This window comes from Amblyomma mixtum, chromosome 2, assembly GCF_055824585.1.
Source record: "Amblyomma mixtum isolate Tamu chromosome 2, ASM5582458v1, whole genome shotgun sequence".
NCBI classification, from domain to species: Eukaryota; Metazoa; Arthropoda; class Arachnida; order Ixodida; family Ixodidae; genus Amblyomma; species Amblyomma mixtum.
The window spans coordinates 173,450,224-173,463,307 of record NC_143013.1 but is presented as its reverse complement, the minus strand read 5'-3'; the positions used below and the strand labels follow the sequence as shown (position 1 = coordinate 173,463,307).

Here is a 13,084-nt window from a genome sequence, read left to right as displayed (position 1 = left end):
CTTGGAAGCGCCTCCGTCCTACTCTGTTCTGGGTCCTCAGGCGATCGGGGCCGAGAAAAGGCCTCAACCGGAGCAGTGATGGGCAATGCGTCGCGCAGGGCGGGCGAGTTGCCGGACGAGCAGACGGGCCTGACGGAGCGCGAGATGAAGCTCATCAAGGAGACGTGGCACAGCTTCTGCGACCAGAACCGCGAGTACGGCGTGCTCCTCTTCCTGTCGCTGTTCGTCAAGCACCCCGAGTACCTGCCCATGTTCAAGAACTTCCGCTGCAAACACGTGGCGGACCTCAAGGACGACCCGGCGTTCAGGGCGCACGGCTGCGCCATCGGGTACCACCTGACCTCCATGGTGGACAGCCTGGGCGAGCCGGCCACCTTCGAGGTGCTGGTGCGCCGCAACGCGACCGAACACCTGCGCCGCAAGGGCGTGCGGCCGTTCCACTTCGGGGTGCTGGGGGAGTGCCTGGTGGACGTGCTGCAGGCCAAGGACGAGCGCCACGTGACGCCCGCCGCCGTCGAGGCGTGGAGAAAGTTCGTCTCGGTAAGGACACCTGCGCCACGATGCGCGTCCCCGAATGTTCTGTCACCGCGTGCACTGGTTTGCCATTGTTGGCGCGACGCCTCGTGTTTGCACTGCGTTGTGGTGTGGAGTGGAGTGGAGTGCATCTGGCAAGGCAGATCATGAATTTTGGCTTGTGAGTATGCCCCGAGGCTAAATTATATAACAGCTGTATCTGGCGAATGCTAACCAACGAAGAACCTGCGAGGGGAACTGAAAGGGTGGAAATTTAACTCAGTGCAGCGCTGCAACTTTGTGAAGGAAAATGATAGACGCAAGAGACAGGAAGAGAGCAGAGTTTATCAGTCACAAAACAATACTTTATCATATCCTAGTTGGGGTCAAGAAGAAATGGGCATTGACGGTGGCGGTGGTGAAAACTTTATTTACGACTGGGGAGTTTGAGACGCACAGGTCCGTGGGCCCCTGCACGGTCCCAATGCACTCAAACGTTCATGTCCCGGAGGCTCACCCCATCCCTCCCTCATCAGGCATTGACGGGGTATCTGATGTGAATGCGAGGCAACCCATGGTCCCGTAGGGTAACGGCGTGGATTCCGAGAGAAGTGCAGCGTAGCAGGGGGCACATGCAGAGGGCCTTGTGGGCGGATTTCATTAGAAAGTTGGGGGGGGGGGGGGGGTAAGGTGGCCGCAGATTTTGCAGGACACAATTAAGTGGGGGCCAGTGGGAGAGGCTTCCGTTAAGCAGAGAACGTAGATAAGCTTCTGCGGATGACAATGGTCCGTCAGGGCGCTGTTGCTGCTTGCGATTGATGCTAACGCACTAGACACTGTCGGTGGAGCAGACGCATCGACGACGGCATTGAACAGCCGTGTCCGGTGAAAATATGCAAGGTGGTGCACGTAACTTGTGCCAAGTATTTGCGATGCAGTATTGGAGGACAAAACAAGGCATTCTGTAGCGCACGGATTGGAATATGCTTTTTTTATTCTGGCCAATTTTCGTTGCTATAATATTTGTACACAGTCTTGAAAGCTCATAATTAAAAAAAAAACAGCGCGATCAGGACGTTTTTTTTTTCTCTCAAATTATAAGTGTGCACGAGCACGCCGAATTCGCGGTCCTTCTTAGGAGTTTGAAATCTTGAATTTAGGGGAAATTTTCTAATTAGAAAATTGCGGAGCGTCTTACAACTGGTCTCATTCAGCAGATGCCACCTTGCCCGTATGCTTGGCACTGTCAAGAGAATGGATATTGTGGGCTCAGGAGATACTGAAAAGCCTTATCAATGTAGTCCTTGAACTTTTTCATGTCAAGGGTTGGGTGGGGCTTGTGGTGAAAGGGTATCTGCGCTTCCTTTCGAAAAAAAATTTCTGAAAGTGTTGTTTAACGAGAAGTTACGAGAGGTGGCAACAACTTAGTGGTGCCGGTAAGAGAGTGTGGTTACCGTGTAAGGAGGAGAAGGGTACGGCTGGTGTGGGGAATGCGCAACTGGAGGACGGTGGCCGAGGGAACCAACCTCGGTGTGGTAAGCGTTGGAGAGGAGGGTATGCGAGAACGTGCAACTGGGAGAGGGGTTGCCACGGGAACCAGCCGGAGGTTGCTTAACGTGGAAAGAGTGTACGGCGAGAGCAGAGTGCGTAAATGGAAAGTGACTACTGCGGGAACAACGTGGTCGCCGTGGAAGGAGCAGGGTATGGCGACAGCCGAAGACAACCATGCGCAATATTGTCAACTTTAACAGCTGTAATTAGAAGGTCGGCCTGCTAAGCACATGGAAAAGAACTCCGAGACTTATATACCCTTCTATGAAGCGAAGAAGAGACAAACGCATATGCATCGCGACTGAGAAGAACTTCCACTCCACAAATCGCCTATACGACATTTGCATTACCAGCAGGTGACTGCAGGGCCGTACTACAATCACGGCAGTGATGACATTGTACACTTAGCAGAAGGTCCCATATACAAGTTTAATTCACTATGATGCGTACGGTTGCTAGCATATTTTTGAGGTTTTTTTTCTGTTTATTACTTGCATACCAAGGACAAACATACTAAAAGTGTTTCAAATTGGGCTAGTTGGTAGTTAACATGGTCAAACATAATTGCGCTTTTGAAAAGACGGGACAAAACAGGGACGACACAAACTCTCGTGCGCAAACTGTCAACTGAAGTTTTATTGCGATGAACGCACATATATAAGCTTCATGTCTTAACATAAATCAAAAAAAGAGATTTTGTCCCAGCTGATTGGATTACAATCGTTCACACTGATCCAAGAGTTGCCTTTCCTGTTTGGAAAGCAAAACCGAGGGGTCACTTACAAAGGTCCCTTTCCCAGGTGCGATAGCTGCAAACCCCACTTCCAACAGACAACAGTTCTGAAATCCAGAGATAAGAGAATCAGGGAGCTGTGGGAAGCCTACTGCATGGAATCGGGAAAAGGGACCTTTGTAAGTGACCCCTCGGTTTTGCTTTCCAAACAGGAAAGGCAACTCTTGGATCAGTGTGAACGATTGTAATCCAATCAGCTGGGACAAAATCTCTTTTTTTTATGCTTGTTGACGTGATTGAAAAACTGCTACTTAACTCCGTTTTTTTTTTGGTGATTTATGTTAAGACGTGAAGCTTATATATGTGTGTTCATCGCAATAAAACTTCAGTTGACAGTTTGCGCACGAGAGTTTATGTCGTCCCTGTTTTGTCCCATCTTTTCAAAAGTGCAATTATGTTTGACCATACTAAAAGTGTTACAGACATCTGACCAGGGCCGCCAGCCCGTCGTTATGGTGCATTTTTTTTTCTGCATGTTGCCTCATGCGCCTTTTATTGCTTGCCTAGGTTTGCCGCATAACATATATTAAAGATGTATATTATTTTCTCACTGCAAGAGCAAACTGGCTGTACCAATAAGCCATTACACCACCGTGTCGCGGAACCAATCGCATGAACTCACCTCCGGTACTCGTCACTTCTGGACATCATGTATGGAATTAGCTTGAGTCGATTCGTTCCAGCGTTGAGAAGCACTCGCCGCACTCTCTAACACCCTCGCCTTCCTGGCGCGCATTCTCTCGCAGTACATGGTGGCCATAACCAAGGACGTATACGAAAAGGCTGGCGTACAGCTTGACGCGCAGTCGACAGCTTCGACCCCGCAGACGTCGCATGGCGTCATGAGGGAAGTCACCGGGTCGTCGCTAAACCCGAGCGGCAGCGCCGACGTCCGCCAGAAATTAGCGACGGCCCCTACGAAGGACCGAGAGGCGCGCAAGGAGAAGGGTGCCTCCAAGAAGGACGTCGGTGGTTCCGAGTCGCACAACGCGGACTTGAAGTCACCAGTGTCGCCGTTGCCACAGGATACGGTGTCGCAAGACGGGAACAAGGGTGCTCCAAAGGGGAAAGACGCTCACAAGGATAACCGTGCTCTTCGGGAGAAGGATGCTGCAAAGGACAAGGGCGCTTCAAAGGGCAAGGGTGCTGTGGTGATCTGAAGGCAAAGAGCAGAGGCTGTCAGGAAACAGAGCTCACTGGCGGAAAGTTGGCGTACGCCAGGGCTACGCGCGGAATCACCACCGTGCATCTGTCTTCTTTTTATAATTCGTTTAAAATGCACCCGTTGATTTGGCGAGGATATACTTGTTAGTAAACAATAATGTACATACGTTCTTTACGATTACTTAGTTTTGTTTATAGTGTTTATGACATAATGTAAATTTGGTTCGGAAGCTTAGTTTCGAGCACTGCTATGCGTGTGCAAGTGTACAATATCTGTTCGTTCCAACGACTATTTGCGGCGGCAGTGTGCCTTTGTCCGTCTTACTTGATCTTACGGAAGAAGAAAAAAAACATAAAAAGCAACCCTTTCCATGTCTGCACCTGACCTCGTCTCTTTAATCAAGTCAGCGTGTGCCATTCGAGTTCTGTCGCTGTGCCTTCGTGTAAAACTTACTGCTTCGGAAGTACGAGGGCCTTTTCTGCAGGACTAGGCTGCATGGACGCGCCACGTCAAAAGACTTCTAAATAGTACGGGACGTACAGCAAATAACCTTCTGGTTCTTGAGTCAGGCGGCTCTGGTTCCTTTATAGTGCACGTGAAAGAACCCCACATGGTCTATATTAGTCTGGAACCCTCGCCTACGTTATAGCCAAACGGGCGAGTTGGTGGTACACATTGAAGGCCAACAGCGCAACGACGCAGACAAAGTAGAAGAAAACACAGGACAAGCGCTGCTCACAACTGAAATTTATTCAAGGAAAGCAGTACAATTTTATAGAAAAAGTGGCCAACTTATCAGCTAGTACACAAACAAAACCCATGTTTCTACGTGGCATCGAGGTATGCAACCTCACTGTCATATAATGAAATAGATGGCTTACTGACGCATAACCTTGTTTTTTTCGTCATGTGATATGCTTCCATAATCTCACGTGTTAATCAGGACGGGTGTTTGTAGAGGATATCACAGTAAGGCAATGAAGGAAAACAAGATTGGCAGTCACGAACATAGTCAACTAGATTATTAGATTTGTTAGCTTCCAGATTATTTGCATGCTTTTTCAAACGTGTATTGATGCAACGCCCCGTCTGCCCGATATATATTTGTCCGCATGACATTGGGATTTTGTAAACTACCTCTTCTGCGCATGGCACATACATTGTTTCGTGCTTAATCCTACAAGTTGTTTCAGATTCTTTTCGTTGCTCAGCCTTTTTTTCCAAAACAGCACAAACCCTTTTAAGTTTCTTGGGTGCGGAAAAAACCACCCCTACGCCATACCTTTTTGCCACATTTTTAAGATTATGTGACAGCCGATGTACATAAGGGAGAATGGCAAACTTTTTTCTTTCCTTCTCTTTTCCCGGACTAGGCACCAAATATGGATTCTTAAGCTTTACGGCTTCCCTCACAGCCCATGCGCCGTCGTTAAACCCCACAGTTTATAATTCGAAATTATAATTGTTCCTTGCTTCCCGAACTGGCCCATGTGGCCAGTTGTAACGTGGGAGAGGCGTGCAATCAGCGGTAACTTTTTCTCTTTTTCTCTTTTTGAACCTGCGCGGTGGTCCTGAAGCAGATGGTGGTGGATAAACTGCAGGCTCCCGATTCAATCACCGCCTTGTGCTGCCTCTAAGAAGTAAAGGCTGCTTTCAGACTCAAGCCACACATCTCTCTACCATACCGTGCTTATTAGCGCTGCCGCCATTCCGACTGTTATGCAGGGACAGTATATAACTTTTTTCCAGGGCAAGCGTTGCCATTGCCAGTATCACCATTTCAGCTCACAAGCCGAAACTCGCGCCTTTTCTCGCCGGCTAATTACAGCGCCACACAGGTGTGTCAGGGCTATGAAGTTTATGCAGAGTATGAAGTAAGCGGTACCGAACCTGCGGCATCTGCGGTTCTCTCATTCCGGTTAGCTAGAAAGACACGGCTTTCACTGGAGGCCAGTGACAACTATGATAGTTCTGCGTGCCTCCTGGAGACTGTCCGGGAGTTTCTTCAGATTATTCTTCTGTAACGGGAGTAAAAAGAAGTCAGAAATGTTCGTTGAGAGAGATTAATAACCTTACTCTTCACTATATCCCCATCTTTCCACTATATCCCCACTCTTCCTTGCCAAGATTACAAGAGCTTTTGACAAACTCTGGAAAATTCAGAATTTACTCCCCCAAAACATATTCCTGTTTCACAGATCTAAAGAAAAGTTTCGTACCTTATTTATATGCTCGCAACGAACAGCGTCAGCGGCCCCACTCCAGAAAGGGCAAACGCTATTACTTTGCGAGACGGCGCTGTAGCGAGTGCCTGGAAGGAATTCTCCCGCAACCAACGCGAAAAGAAAAACCGGGACGTTTTATTTATGCATTCGTTCAAGCATTCGTGCCTAATACTACGGTTTGGTTCAGGATAGTGCAGATCCCTCTTTTGCTTTCTTGGCGCTTGGTGCTGCTGTGGTCTGCGCTTGTCTACCTACGTCACGTTCGGACTCACTCCTAGATTTTGCGCATCCACGTCCCTGCGACTGGCAGTCGCAGTGATCCAATGGGTGCGAATGGTGTGCATGCTGGAGATTTTAGGACGATATTTATGCAGTTATTGTACCATCAAGGCTTCGAGAGTACTGGCTACTTACCTAAAGCGAAGAGGTTCGCTGTCTACGAGGAGTACACTTCATGATGGGCACTAACACATGATTCGGGTCGCCCATGGTCATGTAACGTGCCAGCTGGTTTTACTCACGAGTCGCAATTATAGTTTCAGCGTCACTATACAGTAGATCGTTACTTCTACGTTATACCTAAAGAGAAAACGAGCCACACGCTTTGAATACATAAGCTCGACTGCTTACTGCTTTGCTGGTAATGCTGAAATGCACCGGCGCAGCAAGACTCATAGCGAATGAAGTATATCGCCACCGAGCCAAGAGGCAATGTTTTATAGCGCTAGCTTTCAAAGCCTACTTCCCCCTGTTTCGCGTCGTAGTCGTGAGAGAGAGAAAGTAATTTAATGAAAGGAAGGGTGGAGAGGTCGGCCGGCGGTGTAGTCGTCGCCGTTTCCAAAACTATATAGACCACCTGATTGTTTGCAAACAAGCGAGGTGGCGCTGCAGTCGCTAGTGGGCTCGCTTTAGGCAAAATGCCAGGGAGCGGCGTGGCGGGGAGGCCCTGAGTGCATGTTTTGGAGGCTTGCAGGCACGTTTTTAGTTTTTCCGGATCACGAGAGGCGCCTTGAACTTAGCGACGTATTCCGGAAATACTTCCGTACTGTGTATTGTAAACGCGGTTGGTGGTAAATAAAAAGCATTGCAGCTGTTGATTTCTGCGCTAGCTGTTGAATACATTCACCAATCTGTGACACTCTGCTTTAGCCAGCGGGATCTTACTTCGGTAAAATTGTTAGGAGAAACACTGGCATCGCCTCGGCTGAACAGATGCGGCCTCGCCGTCTGCTGACACACCTGCCGCCCAGTACGTTGCCAGCTAAGGATGCACGTAATCATCTTTAATCCCTGATGTTTCTCGCCAATTTCTGTTAGTTCATCTCCTTAATGAGTCGGCTGGTGAGTAACGCTGGTGAGTGACTACCACTCACCACTCACCACTACCACTCACTACCACTCACCACTACCACGCACCTGCAATCCGCGTGACGTAGACGCAGCTATATTCGTGCTTGTAGTTCTCTTCGCGAGCGTTATGATATCCCTTGCCCGTCACTGTAACTTGACGCCGAAAAATAGGCAATAGCAATTCGGACAATGCTTGCCAGCGGCTGTTTTTTTGCAAACAAGTTCGCGATCATTCGCCGCTTCAGGAAATAACGTATGATACATCATGCAATGAAAACAGCCATACTGGCTTAGGTTACTTTTCGCGCACAGTAAAGTGCGCTATCTTGACCATATCAACCTGACGACGAAATAATGTCGCAGTTTAGCAGACTTCTCTTTACACGAAGAAGTCATTTCTGTCCGAGAAAAAAATACAGGTATAGTGTCAAGTAACTAATAAATGACGTGAACGTGAGCTTGTATAATCGTATAACTGCCTCGCACTTTAAGATATGCCATACTATTAACAAAAAAAAATAATCAATACATGTTCCTGAACAAGCCAGTCGGCTCCCAATCAGCACAAATTCTGCGGGTTATAATCAGTTCTGGAGGATAGAAAGCTGGACGAGTTTGTTTGAATTTGCCATACTAGACACGCAGGCTAGACGCGCAGTCAGACACTCCCAAACGGTAAAAGCGGAGTACTTTTTATCATTGACGTCACTAGTTTTGAAGCGAGTGATGACAAAAAAAATTATCTCTAAATCAAGTTTTCAAAGCAATACAGGAGCTTTTCGTTACCAAAAAAAAAGAACATCAACGCAAGCACAAAGGAGCAAACAATACATTTTTGCTAAAAACAAAAATTGTACTAAGCTGTCCCCAGTGGTCCTTTAAGATGGGGCTCGACTTTGAAAATGAGTTTCCAAAGTAGGCTGCACAGCAGTTGTAATATAAGGTTGTGGCTATAAAATTTGCAAGTGTAGTGTGCCAGCTGTGACGGGTTCCTCTACCGCCATGCGCCGACACTACGCTGCGCCTGACGACGACGAAGTTGCCCCGCTTTCTTGGTGCTGGCTACGCCTGCCTACCCTGCCAGATCCTGCACGACGGTTCGGTCTCTTGAGGACGCCTAATAAACGCACACCTACACAAGGAATCTTAAGATTCCTACAAGCTTGGAGTACAGCTCAAAACTAGTTTTAAATTTTGTTCAGTATTTTTTATTTTTGTTTTTATTTTCAACTAATGTACTCTTTTCTTAAAATCTACAATCCGCAGATTGTTGCAATTTTGTGCACAAGAAGCAACAAAAGCTTTACACATATGGAACTAAAATTATGCGCTTCAACATAAACTACATTTTTTTTTATCTTTGTTGATGCAAAAATTGTCAGATATGACCGGTTTTTAATTAGTCAGAAAAATTAAAAAACACCTAGGCGATTGATTCTAGCTAGTTCCATTTATGTAAATACCAATAATTAACATCTGCGAAAATTTTCATTTGCTTATGCCTTATATTTCCCGCGAAAAAGGTACGAAAACTTCAGAAATGTTCTTCTGAGAAAAGAGCGCCATTAAAGTCTCTGAAATCTGTTTTGTTCATCAAAACTTCCCTTGACAGAAGAGCTACAGGAGGAGCCCTAGTGGCTGGAAAATGGACTACGAACTAGGCCAAATTCAAAACCTGACTTTCTGATTAAAAACTTTATAGAGCATTGAATTTTTCAAGCCTTCGAAACGAAGGAACCACTTCGAGGTGCAACCACTTTTCAGGGTGACGTTACGAAGATAAAAGAACAGAAAATAATGTTTGGAATCGTGAGTACCCATGTGTACTATATTTTCTGAACGATAAAGAAATTCTTTATCTGATGATCGCAAATCTCAAACAGAATTTTTTGACAAAACGAAGTTTCACTCCGCCTTAAGGGCTTGCCGCCGCACTGAGGGCGTCAGTGTTTTTGAAAGTTGAGCCCGTATGCTTTGCCAGTGAAGGAAGCTAATCAGGTTGGGGAGTACAAATACGTGATTAATGTTCCAATACTCTGTCGCGGCTCGAAAGCGGACGTTCGATAAAGCAGTATGTGGACAGGCAGGCGTATGTACGAATACATGCATGGAAGGTACGACATATATGGGCAATAAGTGGCAGGTAAGTAAATCTGTAGACAAATATATAGAAGGCGCTGCAGAAAAATTATAGACAGAGTGGGGTAGGGAATGTGAATCTGTTAATGATGTTGCCTATGACTCATTCGAAATTGTCGTAATCAAGAGAAAGAAATGGGCTTGGGCAGGGCATGCAATGTGAAAGAAAGATTACCGCTGGTCCTTAAGGGTAACGGAGTGGATTCCAAAGAGAAGGCAGGCGTATGAAGGGGCGGCAGAAAGTTAGGTGGGCGGATGAGATTAAGAAGTTTGCGGGGATTAGGTGGCCGCGGTTGGCGCACGACAAGGTTATTTGAAGAGATATGAGAGATTCTTTAGTCCTTAGTGGGCGTAGTCAGACTGATGACTACGATGATGATAAACCGTTGGCGCTTCGTACTAAAGCACCTCTGCAGAGATTCGGGCAAAGTTGGCGAACACATCGACTTCATAGTGCACTGTTCCCCCCTGCTAAGCACGGAGAAAATTTGTTTTAACACGCGGACTAGCATTGCCTCGCCCTTGGAAAGACCAGACGAGTGCGTACGTGACCGGTTACGCTGTCGGCTAGCAGACGAGCAGAAGAAAAGAAAGGTGCATTCCGCCCGGTTAGGCGGAGCGGACATCGGTGCTTCAGCGGAGAAACGCGTGGGTGGCTTCGTCCAGCGAGACAACGAGTTTTGTCAAGAACACGATTGGGACGAGTTGGCAGCGCTTCGTGGCAGCAGACGCACGTTTGAACCAGATGGGCGAGGTAAAGGTAGATGCAGAAATTTGCGGCAACTCATTAGTTCATGCTGTCTTCAGTTTTCCAAAAAAAGAAATGATGGGAACAAACGAACCCCCCAAAACTTTTTAGTCTTTTAGCACAACAAAGCCTACGTTTCGCGTTCTACGTTCTGACCCTACGTTTGACGCATGATTGCCTTAGTGACTTATGCGCATCTACAACCTTTGTCAAAAGTTTAGAGCCCAGGGGGTCTGCTTCTGGGCCAGACTGCTTTGCTCGTAATGAGCGCTCAGCGTCCCAAATCTTCTCAAGGTAAGAAGATTTTTGGTCCTGCTACCTCCGATGCGTAGGACTTCCATGAGTGCTACAGGAGCGCCACAATAGTGCTTAGAAGCAGACCCCCTGGGCTCTAAACTTTTGACAAAGGCTGTACTTACACCCAATACACCACCACAAAACCCAAAACTTTTCTTATCTTTTTCCGCTATCCCGCAAACGCCGTTGGGGACAGCACGGTTCATTTAAACGCCTAGACTCGATAACTAGTAGACCTCGATATGAAACTCCTTCTGGGAAAGAGCGACTTGCAAGTGAGACCGCGATATATAGCACTGTTCTGATTCTTTTCGGTGCCGAAAAAGCCTCTTATCTTTTCCTCACCAGTTTACGAAGATGTGTAGAGTTCGGCGAAACAAAGCGCCGAAGCTTAACTCGAGAAACATGCATGCTTCAGCGCCATGGACCTGCGCAGAAGGTTTTTCCAGCTAGCTGTAGCTGTAAGCAGTTAATGCTTTCCAGATGCTGCAAGAAGGAACATGCGGCCGCAGAATAGAAAGCTCCTCTTAAATTTCGGATACTGGGTTCATTAATGACAGACTGGCACCGAGCAACGCAGGGCCATCGCATAGAGGGCGGACACGAGTATGGGGATGATGACGATGAAAATGTTTATTTAAAGCCACAGTGCCTTAGTTGAAGGGAAGTCTGATCGGGTCCCTAGTCCGGGACGCCGTTGGTGAAACCCGCTGTCCGCGCTCTGGCGACGAGGGCTCGTTGTTCCTCGAGGTCCGAGCTGGACAGGGCCGCCTCTCAGCCCTTCCGCGTTGGCTGATTTATGATGTCAATGCTGTCATTTTTCTGACAAGCCGATACCATATGGTACAAGTTTGCCTGCTGGCCACAAAATTTACGCCGTGCCGAAAAGGACTCGGGCTCAATGGCGTGAAGCGTAGCTGGATTATTCAAGGACATAGTTTGTAGCCTGCGAAGGTGACATTCTTCTGATTTAGTAAGACCCTTAGCGGGCCTCTGGAGTGTTGCAAATGTTGTAATATTTCTGAATATGTTGTTAACGGAGAGGGGGTGCCTGAATCAGTAAGGGAGGACGTAGAAGGATTCCGGGGAAGAAAAGCTCGGGCCGAAGCGTGTGCGCGCTCGTTTCCTTCAACTCCCTGGTGACCTAGTACCCATATTAATTCCTTCCGTTCAGCTGAAGTCCTACATTCACTAAGAAGTTTGCATGCTAGCGGCGTGATTCTGCCACGCATATAGTTTCTATAAGCCGTCTGGGAATCTGTAACTATGTATTTAGACGCGGAGTGCGTTGCGGCTAGGGCTATCGCTACTTCCTCCATAGCCTGTGTATCCCCGTTACGAACTGAAAGCCCGTCCACGACTTGCATTTGGTGCACCACTGAGATTGTTGATATTCCTTGTACAGGACCCACAGCGTCCACGAAGACGGCTCCTTCTTCTGTTGAATAGCACTCGTTCATCTTCTTGCTCTTCGCCACTCGTCTAGCATGATGATGCTCCGGGTGCATGTTTTTGGGAAGCGGAAGCATAAGGAATTTGCTCCTCCACTATTTAGGTATATCTTGTCTCCGAGCCACTTGCTGCGGAAAGCTAATATTTAAATCTTCTAAGACCCTGCGGCCGGTCGTAGTTGTGGCCAGTCGCATTACCTGGCTTGTAACATGGGCGCTAAACAATTCATCAGCCGTGTTGTGTGCCCCTAGTTTTAGCAGACGCTCCGTAGATGCTTTCATGGGTAGGCCGAGTGCGTTCTTATAAGCCGTTCGAATGATAACGTCCAGGTGGTTCAGATCGGTCTTCCTCATAAAAAGGTACGGGGCCACGTACACTATCCTGCAGATGACAAAGACCTGTGTTAGTCTAAGGGTATCCTGTTCTTGCATGCCGTTTTCTTGCTTGTGATCCGAGATATCATACGGATGACTTGTTCGCACACCGTTCAGAGCTTGGTGATCGCTGCTGCGTTCACACCCTTGTTGTTAATGAGCAGCCCCAAAATCCGTATTGTTTCCACCTCGGGAATAGTTGTATCATGGACCGAGATTTCCAGCGAGGCAGTATACCCCTTCCCTCGCAGTACGAGGAGCTCCGACTTGTCCGGGGAACAGCGCAGTCTGCATTCTTCTGCATACTTTTGAACCGTACTGGCAGCCTCTTGGAGAGCCTCCTCCATCTGTCCCAAGTTTCCCTCCATTACCCATATGGTTATGTCATCCGCGTAGAGGGCGTGGCGGATTCCGCTTATGGCATTAAGTTGTTCCGGCAGGTGCATGAGGGCAACGTTGAAGAGCAGTGGAGAAAGG

The 13,084-nt window shown here is 47.7% G+C and overlaps 1 protein-coding gene across 1 annotated transcript; it reads left to right on the top strand.

Annotated features, from left to right (window-relative positions):
* Positions 1-78: 78 nt before the first annotated feature.
* Positions 79-4,017, top strand: LOC149361678 (neuroglobin-1-like). The gene is made up of 2 exons (XM_089568123.1): positions 79-540; positions 3,604-4,017. Exons 1-2 carry the CDS (start codon positions 79-81, stop codon positions 4,015-4,017), a joined length of 876 nt encoding a protein of 291 aa, XP_089424249.1.
* The last annotated feature ends 9,067 nt before the right edge of the window (positions 4,018-13,084 follow it).

What these genes read in the sequence shown, in the direction of transcription:
- LOC149361678 (XM_089568123.1), top strand. Translation starts at nt 79, where the DNA reads ATGGGCAATGCGTCGCGCAGGGCGGGCGAGTTGCCGGACGAGCAGACG. An exon ending in CGTGGAGAAAGTTCGTCTCG is followed by an intron (nt 541 to 3,603) that starts GTAAGGACACCT and finishes ATTCTCTCGCAG; the next exon opens with TACATGGTGGCCATAACCAA.